This window comes from Hippoglossus hippoglossus, chromosome 16, assembly GCF_009819705.1.
Source record: "Hippoglossus hippoglossus isolate fHipHip1 chromosome 16, fHipHip1.pri, whole genome shotgun sequence".
In the NCBI taxonomy this organism is placed as follows: Eukaryota; Metazoa; Chordata; class Actinopteri; order Pleuronectiformes; family Pleuronectidae; genus Hippoglossus; species Hippoglossus hippoglossus.
This window is the reverse complement of record NC_047166.1, coordinates 11,245,892-11,259,138: the sequence shown is the minus strand read 5'-3', so window position 1 is coordinate 11,259,138 and position 13,247 is coordinate 11,245,892. Positions and strand designations below refer to the sequence as shown.

The following is a 13,247-nucleotide window of genomic DNA, read 5'->3' as shown; positions in this document are numbered from 1 at the left end:
AACACACCAAGAGCATAGCGTGTGGGAGCTGTGGATGAGGTTGCAAATCAGGACGCAAAGATTATTCCTCGGATCGTATTCCAATTCAAATGAATCGTGCAAACAGGATTACACAACCAAAAACAAACCAACAAACAGAGGTGACCACAGAGAAAAACTTTATTTACATGCAGAGGAAGCTGGTAACTCACAGCAGCGGCTTCTGAACAACGAGTGGTAATGAATGTTCCGGTAATGGATGTTATTGAAAAATACACTAAGGCGATCACTTCTCTGTAGGAAAACAAAGTAGATTAAACTCATACAAAACAGAAATTAGCTAAATTCACTCTTCTTCTAATGTGACATTTAAAAAAAAACTATATAGAAAGAAATATCACAAACAACTTTCTCAAAGAAATTAACAGCCCACTGCTCCATTGATAAATTAAAAAATGAAAGTGTTTAATTAATCGTCAAATAACAAAGAGATGTGACTTTAATACGTAGTGTTAACCCATTCCACCCCTCACACGCGGTGTGAACCCTGTAGTTGAGTGGACACTGCCCATATCAGACGAATGCAGATCACGGCATATGAACTTCAGTACACAATGAACTCTTCGACATGTCCCTACGTACTCACGTGTGTGTGATGTGACCAACAGTGTGTAATACCCACAGGACATCCTCCTCCTCATTAGCTTTTAATCACACTCATTAGGAAAGGCCATTGGAAGCTACTGTATATCTCGCTGGATCCTGCATGCGTGACAGCAATCTGAAACGCTATCAACCAAACAGTTTTGTAGACAGACATAAACTGATTAACATCTAATCATTGGAGTTCCTATGTGTGTCGCTCAGTACAGAGAAAGACCCAAAGGAGAAGTTAGCGGCTCCACGACTGTCGGGTGTTTTAGTCCATGACGCGGTTTCCCTCCATTTTGAAGCTGACATCAGCGCAAAGGCTTGGGTTGTTGAAGTGATCTGAAAAAGATCAGACACTGGTTAGTGGCTGAGATTCAGCTTGTGCTTGTATGTTAACAGCTTTGCTTACATGAATCCCCATTAGTTATTACCTTGGGGTCCATTTAAAGAAATACTGTGAACACTTTTCACCTTTAAATAGCAGCTTCAAAAATGAGTTTGATGGTTCAATGACTTGGACTAGGGAGAGTGGTGCCATTACCACTCCTCATCCTGAATGCCTGTTCTTGCTCTATGTAACTTTGGTGAGTGGGCACAACCTCTTGACAGAAGTGTATAGCTGACTGATAGTCGCAGGTTAAATTGCCAGAATCAGGCCCAGCAAGTTCAGGAGTAATGCTGAACCGTAGACCAGGTAAGAAGACTCACTGGTCATTCAAAAACAATGTCCAATCTCCAATATTCTGCGAGGATATATCAAGAATTCTATTTTCTATACTTTCCAAACATTTTTCACGTACTCTGTGTGAGTGTGTGCACAAAAACTCACCTGCAGCAAACTCCCGGATGTCAGCGGGTCTCTTTAGAAGCACATTTCTGTGAGGAGGACATCAAATACACAAAATAAATTTGTTTGGCGGGTCCTCTTTTTCTCTATAAGGTCGGTCTTGTTTTTTCTTCTTTTATTTTATTGGTGTTAGTCTTGCTGTTTTAACTTCTTTTATTTATTTTTGATTTTATAGTTGGTCTTGATTATAATAAATAATACGATTTTTTGGGTGGGTCTTCTACTTCATAATCAAGTAAACCTTTTGTGTCTTGATGTCTTCTATGAGACCTCAGGAGATATTTGAAATCATAATTATCTTTGACATGAGCACAGTTCATCACATGGAGCAGAACCATCTTCTCACCCGAGGAAGTCTCCCACCAACACCTCCACCTCTGGGTGCGACCTCAAGTACTTCTCATTGTCGATTCTCGTCTTGATCTGGAAAAGGAAGTAATGACGCATTTCCTGAAGCAGTCTTACAAACAAACAACATTTCTAATCCAGCAGCTGCAGTTATTGATGCTGACACTAAACACACGAGCCTCTCTAGTGTTGTGAAGTCACCTTGAACTGTCGCAGTTTCTCCTGCTGCTCAGGACTCAAAACACCGACGTCCAGTTTTGTCAAACCTCCTTTTCCAGCCATCGTTTCTCTACAGATGTCACTGGTCTAAATGTTTGCATGTCCGCAGGGAGCCATTTTAACAGTAAGGGCTAGCTCAAATCGTGGCAGCGGCAGCTCGTAGAGGCACTTCCGGTGTCAACAGAAACTGCCACTGATATGTAAAGGCAGCTGCCTTTGTTGCAGCGCTGCTTAAAGGAAGCTGCCCTTTGTTGCTACACTGTTTAAAAACAGCATTTGTTGCCACAAGTGTTAGGGGGGGGGCAGTTGTCATAGTTGCCACACTGTTTGGGGGCAGTTGTTTTAGTTGTCACACTGTTTGGGGGCAGTTGTCACAGTTGTCACTGCAGTAACACGCTGATAAACATTCATAAATCGTATATACGTATAAATCACACGGAACAAGTCTCAAACAGCGGTAGTTGCCCTCAAACCGGAAGTGCCTCTACGAGCTGCCGCTGCCACGATTTGAGCTGCCGTCTCTCCATTTTTAACCACCACCTGCTAATGACACTGTTTGTGCGTTTATCAACAACTGTTACTATAGAAACGAGTTCAGGCAGTTGACAGCTGCGTCCTCTAGGGGGCAGCCCATCCTAACATAAGACAAGTTAAGATAAGATAAAATGAGATAATCCTTTATTGGTCCCACAATGGGGAAATTTACAATATTACAGCAGCAAGAGTCAAAAATAGGCATCAGTAAGTAATAATAAGTAACATGGAATATTTAAATGTAAGGGTAATAATACTTAAGTCTAAGCAAATATACAAAATATAGACAAATATGAATGGAAAGACAGAATGAATATAGCATAGTTAAACCAAAGTTAAAGTTCAGTCCATGGTTGGTCCATAATGTAGTTCTACTGGGAGCACAGCTGGTTGAACAGACTTACTGCTGCAGGAAGTAAGACTGGTAAAAAGGAAATCAGTAATACATGTACAGTACATAGTAGTACATGATGTACTACTGTGTATACTACTGCTGCTGCTGCTGCTGCTGCTGCTGCTGCTGCTGCTGCAGCAATAAATAAAGATAAGCTACTAAGCTTCATAATATAAAATTATAGCAGTAGAACAACTCAAATTTGTTATCTTGTGTGCACAAGTTAATAAAATGTAAACAACTTAATAAATTAACTTAACATCGACATAGTAGAGGCATGATTGGCATATATGCTCAGAACACCACAGGGGTATTTTATTGCTTTTAAGAGCAATAACAATTTGATAATCCCACAGTCAAAGGTGAAAATGAAACTGGATTAGCTGAGTTCTCTCATCATGGTGGCTGTGAGCATCTGAAGTTGTCAGAGGCGCATGGATTTTTGGTAAATTATCGTGTGTTAACATGTCAATATTTTTTACACACAAGATGGAATATATCAACTTTTGGGACTTTTTGAGTTCAGTAGTTTGTCAGCTAAGAATGCTAAAACCTTCTCAAGAGTACAGCTTTTGGACTATTCTATCAAATTTTAAGATAATAAAAGAAAAGTAAACCACTGTGGTTTAAAGAAAAGTAAACCACTGTGGTTTAAAGAAAAAGTAAACCATATGGTTTACTTTTGTATTTAATACACAAATCACATTTCATATATGGCTACATAACTTTTTTTTTACCAGTGTAGCCCTTTCTGGAAGCTGGTTGACTGTAAAACTGTTTATATTGTGGATGAAAACCATCAAATCTCAGTCTAAAAGGCAGGAAAGCAACAGGTTTGTAAAGAATATGTGGAAACTGAGAGGGCAGGGTGTGAGTGAAATAAATGACAAACCTTTAAAAAAATATATTCAGGCATAGATGCAAGGCTTTACAGCAATTAGACCTGCATCCAACACATTTTAGGAGGCAACAGGAAGAGAAGTTAAAATACTGCTCTTATATGACAAATACAAAAAACATATTTTCAGAGGTATTTTAGGCATGAGATAGTTTGAGAGATAGAGCCGCAGACTTTACAAGCTGAGAACCACAACTATTGTAAGTTTACTGTCCTTTTGTCATCTGTGACACGAGTTCTGAGGTTAAAAATACCAATCCAGCATGACAAAATGTTCTAGTTTGTTTTGAGTGGCATCACATCCTCTGGGTCAAGAAATAACTTGTGTTGTTGAAGTGAACGGCCTCTGTTCTTTCCTCCAGCCTTCGCTCTTCCTCATTTTCTCCTTCCCCTTCGTCTGCTTCACCAGATGAGGGCTGACCGTAATACGGAGGGATAAAGGTCACCAGGGCCTGTCCTTCTGGGGTGGCTGTTGTGGTGGGTGGAGGTTGAGACGAGTCACCTGACTGGACAGGGACGCTCACACAGTGGAGTTTAGACATGATTCTGTCCTTGTGTCTGAAATGAGAAATAAGAGACAAGTGACGTTTCATTTAAGACGTATATTCGTCATACATATATAGAGCGAATTCTAATTTTGGAGTCAAGTTGGATTTACGCAAACCAAGTGCAATAACCGGTTGCACATTAAGCAGCAGGTGTGTCACTACCTGAACATGTAGGCAGCCAGAATGATTGACATGAGAAGAAATGAACCACAGATCCACAGGACGTGATGCGACACCTCCACTCCAGTAACCACTGGTCCAGGATCTGCAGTGAAGACAGTGGGAAATCGTAAGGGATCAGAACAACATCTATCCAAGTGGCTGTGTGTGTGTGTGTGTGTGTGTGTGTGTGTGTGTGTGTGTGTGTGTGTGTGTGTGTGTGTGTGTGTGTGTGTGTGTGTGTGTGTGTGTGTGTGTGTTATAGGTGTGTTGAGCCATGTTTCCTGTGGCTTGTTTCGTTGTCGAGCCTCACTTATTATGATGACATGGCTTCCTGTTAGAACCTAGTGGGCCGGGGGGCGTTTTCAGCACTGAAAACATTTAAAGTCTAATTCCAGCAGCTTATATCCCCCCTATGCATATTTAAAAGTTTTTTTCATGAAAAAAATTCCCCTAATGGCCTTAAAATTGCTTGGATGTACCTTCTCACCTTCCTTCCTCATTTTGTGACTGGGATCTATGAATATGCTAATATGTCCTGTTCCCTGATGTCTCCCCACCCTCACAGCGCCTCAGCAATATTATTTTTGAGTGTGAGTGTGAGTGTGAGTGTGTGTGTGTGTGTGTGTGTGTGTGTGTGTGTGTGTGTGTGTGTGTGTGTGTGTGTGTGTGTGTGTGTGCTGAGAGAGTTGTGTCTCAATTTGTGTGTGCATAATCAGATTTTTAAATGTGTAAAGGAATGTGTGCTGAGATTTGTAAATGCGTACAGCAATCTGCAAATGTGTATTCAAAAACTGTGAGTGCATTTTTCATCCATCAATGTCCATGCACACATTTAAAGATTCATCCACACATGTACAAATGTCAATACAATTGCAAATGTCATTACACATTTACAGATTTTGTACATGTTAACACACTCTCTCTCTCTCACACACACACACACACACACACCATTGGGTGTGTCCTCCTCTGCAGATCCTTCCTCTATGAATTCTGGGAACTGTTGATTAAAGAAACAGACAGAAGAGACAGTGTGAGTTTCTACAGGAAAATGAAAACAAGCTAAAGCACAAATCATTTCCCCATAGATCAATGACACACTCTTCAGACTCTTACCATTGTGGTCATCAGATCATCACTGAGCTTATAAGCTGAGGAGATAAAACATTTTGACATAAATCAGAAAAGCTACAATCAAGTTTCAGAGGGCTGTAGATTGACATTTTGGCAAATAGGCTCATTTGCCTTTTTGCTGTGAGAAGCAACTTTAATGTCTCAATAATCATGTCTAATAATTTCAATAATTCAGATAATGTAATTCACAATAAATGTGCAGCTAGACAATGAGAAAATTAGTTTAGCTTAGCATGAAGACTGGAAAAACCAGGCCTCCTTTTGTCCCGAAGATAAAATATAAAATCCACTGACCAGCACCTCTTGAGGCCACTAGCATACACATCATGTCAGTTTATCTAATCTGTGTAAACATGTTGAGTAAGTATTAATCTTTGTATTTACAAGAAGTGCATTCCCCAAATAATCAGAGTGTTTCAGTATTTTGCAGAGGAACCAAAGATGATATGAAGAATTCTTATGGAATGTGACAAATAAACTTTAAAGTCAGTGGAAAGAGTGTCGTTGAATATTTTAGAATTGATCCATCAAACTTGAGAAATAAAAAGATGAAACATTTTTCCTAAAGGAGATTTTGTTTTCATTTTAACTGAGGTGTAAACTTCATAAACAGAGTGAACAGATTCAAATAGGAAAATAAACACATCTGTAAAACTCTAAATATGTGAGTGGATGATTTCATGCTCAGTTTTTCCAGGAAGGAAACAGGAGCTCTGCTTCCTCAGGTTGTCATGACTACTTTTGTCTGTGTCCAGGGTGGATTAGGAATGGCTTAATAAAGTTCAAGAATTTAGAGGTCAATTTATATCACGTTCATGTCTTAAACCAACTGGGTACGTTTTCTGGCTGTTGGCTCTGGGCAATAAGCAATACTAACTTTAGTTTTCTACTGATAATGGTGACACCGACACATAATCATTTTGAAGTAGCTTGAACATATATATACTATATATATTTACCTGTCCAGCTGCTGACGTTGACAGGGGAACTCCAGTCGCTCCACTGACCTTCATATTCTTCCTTAGTCCTGAGCCAAATCAGGTATTTAACACCAGGCATCGCATCAGTGATGGTGTACGAGCGCTCGCTCATAATCTGTTTTATCTGCATAAGCACAGACACAGGAAACCAGGTAAATATACATTACTCTGACGTTAACCAAATTACAGCGGAGTCTGTAACTTTTTCAGGTCAGTGAGAATGTCAGCTGTGAACAGTAACACACATCAACTGTGAATGTATGGTGAAACAGCCAATTTACATGCTGATTGACTGAAGGAGATCCTGTCTCGTAACGTGCTGGTGTCGGCTACGGCTATGTTCTGCTCATCATGTATGACTAACAGCCTTATTATAGAGCCATGGAGACCAGAAATTGCATGGTCCATGTTGTTAACTCTGTACTAACGACACGTTACAATGGTCCACATGTTCAAATAGAATTACCACATTGCCGCCACCAAATGTTTCAGTCTACAATTAGTTTTTTCCAGATTCATGAGGTCATCGTGACCTTTGACCTTGAACTACTGAAATCAAATCAGTTAATCGGTGGGTCTTACTGAGCACTTGTGCCAAATTTGAAAGGATTCTCTTAAGGCATTCTTGAGATATCACGTTCAAATGGCAAAAAAATTGTTTTGTGAGATCACAGTGATCTTTGACCTTTGAATCAGTTCATCTCTGAGTCTAACTGAACGTCTGCACCAAATTTGAAGAGATTTCCTCCTTCATAAGAATGGAGAGGACGCACCAACAGACTCACAGACAAGCTGAAAACATAATGCCTTGCCAGTGCAGAGGCCTAAAACTGCCCCCCCCCCACCCACCCTCTGTCCGTCGCTCCGCCACCACACACCTGCTCATGATGATTCGAGGACTCCAGCGGTTGATATTTGAGCTCATAGATTAGTGTATAATATCTGTCTTGAAACTTCCAGGATGTGGAAAAATTCCAGTTGACCTTTATCCATTTCTCATGTCCCTCCACCTGTGTGACTCTGATGTCTGATGGGGGGTCCGGCTTCACTGTGAAGGCAGGAGGTAAAACAGTGAGAGCAGCTTCACAGAGCTTTCAGAACTTTAGCACCAAGCTGACATGGACACGCTCGCTTACAAATGTTCAGAGGTGTGAAGGGCAGCAGGTCGCTGGTGGCATTGCCTGCGACGCTTGTAACGCACAGGTAGGCCATGTGAAACGTTCTCAGCTCGTCCTCATTGTAGTCCAGAGCGCACCAGTAGCGGGAGAGACGAGATGAGTACGAGCACTGATAATGAAGGAATCCGCCTGCTGGTCTGCAAGAAGGTGGAAGGGAAGACAGAAAGACAGAAAGAAAGACAAAATGTTTCACATCCTCTCATCGCTTATAATGATAATATAACTAACACTTAATGAAACACTTTTGTCAGTGGTTCCACTATTTCAAATTATTCAACTGCCCAGTTTCATCAGATGTAAAATTTCCTTCAAATGTAAATTTTATTCCAAAGAAAAAGCAACTTTTTTCTCTTAATTTTGATCTAAAATCAGCAAATTCTCAAATTTTTCATTTCTGATGTTGGGCCATGGTTTTGTGTGAAACCACACTTCGGCCTACATGTGCCATCAAAGCCGGAAGCAGCATGTCCCTCCAGGACTCCGTCTCCCAGGGGCCATTAAAAACCAGAGCAAGGAACTCAATGTCCCAGAGGGCATCAACTTCACACAGAGGGGTGGAAACCCCCCCCAGGGACACAGGTTTCAACTCCCATTGGTCACTCTGGACCCCATGACCTGTGAGGTCACCGGGCCAATATAAGCTAAGTTCTCCAGCTTCTCGCTGGATCTCTCTCTTTCTAAACTCCCTCAACGGAGAGAAGGCTGTCGAGCCTCTCCTGCCTCTTCCTACGATCCTTCCACAGGAGGGAAGGCTGTGGAGCCTCTTCTCCAGCTCACATCTTCTCTTCCCATCCAACTCTTCGAGAGGAGCACAAAGGTGCAGCTTCCAGCTCATCTCACCAAGGAAACCTCCTCGCCCTCCAAGCTCTACCAACGTCCTAGCAGCGACTCGATGTCCTGCTTGCAAACTTCAGCCAGGAACTGAACTGAACTCAACAGAAACCAGCAAGACGACACAAAACTGCGAACTGCACAGCAACTTCCTTTTTCCCCTTTCCACGGACTGGTAACACAACTGGGCTTAATCATTATACTAGGCTAAGCAAGACTGTTTATTCGATTCTGCGTGAGGTTTATAAGTTTGATTTGTGGTGTTGTGATATTTTGGGTACAAGTTATTGAGAAAGTAATGTTAGTCTGTTATGCTCTTCACAGTCTTTCGTTGCATCCAATCTAGTAACTTCCTCTAATTTGGCACACACACAGACACACGCATAACTCTTCACCTCATTATCTCTACAGGTCGTAAACATTCCAATAGGTGGGGGAAGGGTGTTATCTCTTTGGCCAGCGACCATCTTGAAAGCACGCTGACTCACACAGACACACACACATACCTATCTTTGTTTAGCAATTAGACCGTTAGTAATTTGTGTTTTTATACTTTATTATATTCATAATAAATGTTTTTCTTTCACAAATGTTTTTTATTAATGTTGCATAAGTGAATTTCGCCAACCTCTACACTGTCAAGAACCCCATATCTTTCAACTTAGCTAACTATCTATATGGTAATTTTGGTTATAGTTATTAATTTAATTGTTAATCAGAGTTCCAAAATTTGTAGTTAGAACCTTAATCTATGAGACTTAATCAATAAATTGGCTATCTTTTCCCTTCCTTTGAAGGGTGGTGCCCCGAGGTAACTTTAATCAATTAAAGTTATTATTTAATATTAATAATAAAATATGAATATCTAATATTTTATTTTGATAACCAAATTTATTGAATGCCGAAAGGCACACCATTTTATGGTATCACGTTTGATGCATTATGGCACAACACTGACAAGAAGCTGATAACCCACAACAAGGTTTCAAAGAACATTATCAAAAGTCACATTAACTGTACATATTATATATACTTCTCTGTATAGGCTTGGAAACCACAAACATATCTGATGTCTTCACCAACAACTCTTTCAAAGTAATAACCTCCGCCAAGGAGGTGATGTCATTGCTGTTTGTCTGTCTGTGTCCAGGATTACGCAAAAACTACTGAACTGATTTCCATGAAATTGTGTAGAGGGGTGGGGCGAGACCCAAGGAAGCACATACATACTTTTGGAAAATATTTGACAGAGGGAGTGGGACTAGGATTTAGTTTTTTCACGTTTTTCACATTTTGGTGAATTTCTCAAGAAATATTGCATGTGTATCCTCACCTTTTATTCAGCATGAGGGAACAGTTCACATGTCTGCTCACAGGCCTCTGTGGCGTCCACTCACAGCGAATCTTACTGCTTGGTGACTTCTTGTAGCAGGACAGCCTGGGACTCTCAGGAGGATCTGACAGGACATTAATACAGTCAGTCATATGTTGCCTTTAGAAGGAGGAGCAAACTTTGGTCCACTATCTTTTATCCAAGATCTAAATCAGGGGTCATTAAGGGGCCAATTATATGTCCAATGCATAATTCCTGATTCAGTAAGTCGTTCATTCCTTGTTTACTGTTAGTGCTAGAGGCCACACATCATTGAATATATTTTGAAAATTGTTCCATTTTCATGTACACTGTGTTCTTCAAAAAAATGAGAAAACAAAAATGTTCAATTACTACTTAAAGACTAGTGATGGGACAGGGGCACTTCAGGGGCCAATCCGCTTTCAGCTGGGGGGCAACGTGTCCCCTGGCCCAACCCCTGGATCCGCCCCTAAATGTGCCTTATTTTAGCCTGATAAATAAATTAAAATGTTGATTATTTTTCTGTAAACAGGCCTTTTTCTTTGCAGACATTACATAAGTCAGGGTTTCACTCGAAGTGTCTTTGCCCACTGATTACGATGTGTGGCCCTTTTTACCACCAATGTTAAACCTTGATTTGTTTAATCAGTGAAAACATGACAGAACACTTGTATCCTTTGGCTCAAATGAAAGTGACACATCACCTCTAACTTTACTCCTCCATTATTCTGACTCACCTTCAACAACTACCCTAAAGGAGAACCTCTCTCTGCCTCTGTGATGACAGCTGTACCTCCCAGAGTCCGTCCCTCTCACTGAGGACAGAGACAGAGTCGCTCCTCTCTTCTCAAATGTGATTTCTCTCCACTCTTGATTCCCCATCCCCACTGTCTTCCCATTCAACTTCCACTGAGGCCGTGATTTTGTGCCTCTTGTTACCCTGCTCCCGTTCTCCCCTTCCTCCTCCTCATCTTCCCAGTAATCTCCCTCTCCATCCGACTCTTCACCGTCCCAGTTGGATTGACCCCTCAGCAGTCCGCCCACACTGGTCGGTTGGGTCACGTGAGTAGTGGGAGAAGCTGTGTTTGCTGTATCTGTGTCTCTTGGGCCTCTGGTTTCTCTTGTCACAGTATTGACTTCTGCCTCAGGGCTGATGTGGTGTTCTTCCTTTAGGGAACTGTCCTGTTTGCTGTATATAATGTTTCCAGTTGTTGTGGGTGCGACTGAAGAACTCGCTCTCCTGTTGGCGTTTGGGCTGTTTCTGGCAATGTCGACCTTTACTCCATCCACCGTTACATGACCTTTGCAGGTGAGAACCAGGTTACTGCCCGAGGATAAAACCATCACACCTGGTGGGGGGTCTGCGGTGAAAAACAAATGACAAAAACATTTTTAAGAATTAATAAAGAAAAAAAGTATGGACTTGTTTAGAGTCTATTTTGTGTTATTTTGCCTTGAGTATTGTTACAGTCACAGTTGACAAGACACAGCACATAAGATGCAGCAACAATGTATATCCACCTCCTTTTGAACTTCCTCTTTTAATTTGTGTGTCCTCTTCCCCATTTCTTTTTCTTTCTCCAACTCGCACCTCTTTGGGTCAGCCCTCACTTCATATTTACGATTTCTGATATTTACAGTGTTCTGCATGTGCTCAGAACTCTCACAGCCAATTACGACGTGAGCTGTATTTGTATTTGTATCTTCCTGTTTCCTGGAAGTCCATTGCCCTGAGTTCGAACTGTTTTCCCCCCGCGCCTCCTCGGTCTCATCCAGTTCTCTGGCTTTTCTGTGGGGAAACTAACATGGAATTTGCAGCTGAGAGAGTGTGGAATGCTTTTAGTTTCCATGTCCTTTTCCAAACTTTTTTCAGAAATAATGTCAGTGATTTAAGTTCAGGATTTGTTTTACATCAAATGAGGAGAAGTTGCCTCAAATCCCCACAACCCCCTCCTACAGGTTTTAGTCCAGTACAACAAACATGACCAAGGTTAAAGACACATTTAAACTAGATGCTGATTGGTTAGTAAAGAGCAACGTGAACAAAGAGAGCAGCTATTTCATTTAGAAAAAGTCGGCTTCATTCTTGAAATAATAATAATGTTAATAATAATAATTAATTGTCTTTCTTGTAGAGCACGTTGTAACTGCTGCTGTAACAATTCAGTAATATAATAATAATAATGAATTGTCTTTCTTGTAAAGCACTTTGTAACTGCTGCTGTAACAATTAAGTAATATAATACTTATACTACTACTACTACTACTACTACTTATACTACTTATACTACTACTACTACTACTACTACTACTAATAATAATAATAATAATAATAATAATAAAAAATAAAAAAAAAAATAATAATAATAATAATAATAATAATAATAATAATAATAATAATAATAATAATAATAATAATAATAACAATATCTTTGTTAGGTTAAAACTAGATCTCTCTAAATTTCAGGTTCAGTTAAAAATCATTGAATCTCTCCCTGTGGATAAGACCAAACTAAAACGCTCTTTACATCTGTTCTTTAAAAATCAAAACAGAAGCTGAGTGACTCAAAAAGAGTCATATCTGTAGACTATGTTTCTGACTGGACTTCACAGTCAGTAACAAACACTGGCAGAAGAAATGAAGAAAGAAGAAAGCATGTCCACGTCAGATCTCACCTCTCCTGGGACAGCTGCCGTCGAAAATGCCGCGGACCGGCGTGGAGCACAGAGCGAACAGAAGAGGGAGAAAAATCCGCATTTTTGTTCACGGGTCTCCCTTTCGCCGAGTCGTCACACCATCACCGAGGATTCACGCAAACGGCAACAGCTGGAGAAAGTCGTGTCTGCGAACCACGTTCATCCAAACTCATGTCAGTCCAACAACAGACAGCCCTCCACCACACACATGATAGTGAAGAACAGTTGGCAGCTTCCTCTATGATCCCTCAGACCCGTTATTGTGAAATCCCACAGAGACGCAGAAGAAATCCCCCTCAGAAAAATCGAACATACTCACTGTCTATATTTATATTTAAATATCCTGATATTATCCACACATGAGGCACAATTCCAATTGACTCTGCAGCTTTTCACACTTTTAAATTAGATAATGCTGCATTTTATTTTTATTTAAAGGTAATAAAACTGCTTTTTGATTTGAACACTGCTCAAATCTATAAATATTCCCACC

At 40.5% G+C, this 13,247-nt stretch overlaps 2 protein-coding genes across 2 annotated transcripts; both read right to left on the bottom strand.

The window, feature by feature from the left end:
- Nucleotides 1–387: 387 nt before the first annotated feature.
- Nucleotides 388–2,215, bottom strand: LOC117776753 (RIIa domain-containing protein 1). Its single transcript, XM_034610987.1, has 4 exons — nucleotides 2,027–2,215; nucleotides 1,824–1,900; nucleotides 1,460–1,506; nucleotides 388–969 (listed from the first exon to the last, which is right to left on the bottom strand). Exons 1-4 carry the CDS (start codon nucleotides 2,105–2,107, stop codon nucleotides 899–901), a joined length of 276 nt encoding a protein of 91 aa, XP_034466878.1. The 5' UTR covers nucleotides 2,108–2,215; the 3' UTR covers nucleotides 388–898.
- Nucleotides 2,216–3,658: 1,443 nt separating this feature from the next.
- Nucleotides 3,659–12,979, bottom strand: il6r (interleukin 6 receptor). The gene is made up of 10 exons (XM_034610975.1): nucleotides 12,734–12,979; nucleotides 10,795–11,418; nucleotides 10,037–10,160; nucleotides 7,831–8,009; nucleotides 7,573–7,742; nucleotides 6,674–6,818; nucleotides 5,697–5,731; nucleotides 5,532–5,580; nucleotides 4,581–4,683; nucleotides 3,659–4,428 (listed from the first exon to the last, which is right to left on the bottom strand). The coding sequence occupies exons 1-10, from the start codon at nucleotides 12,813–12,815 to the stop codon at nucleotides 4,167–4,169; spliced, it is 1,773 nt and encodes a 590-aa protein (XP_034466866.1). The 5' UTR covers nucleotides 12,816–12,979; the 3' UTR covers nucleotides 3,659–4,166.
- Nucleotides 12,980–13,247: the final 268 nt, after the last annotated feature.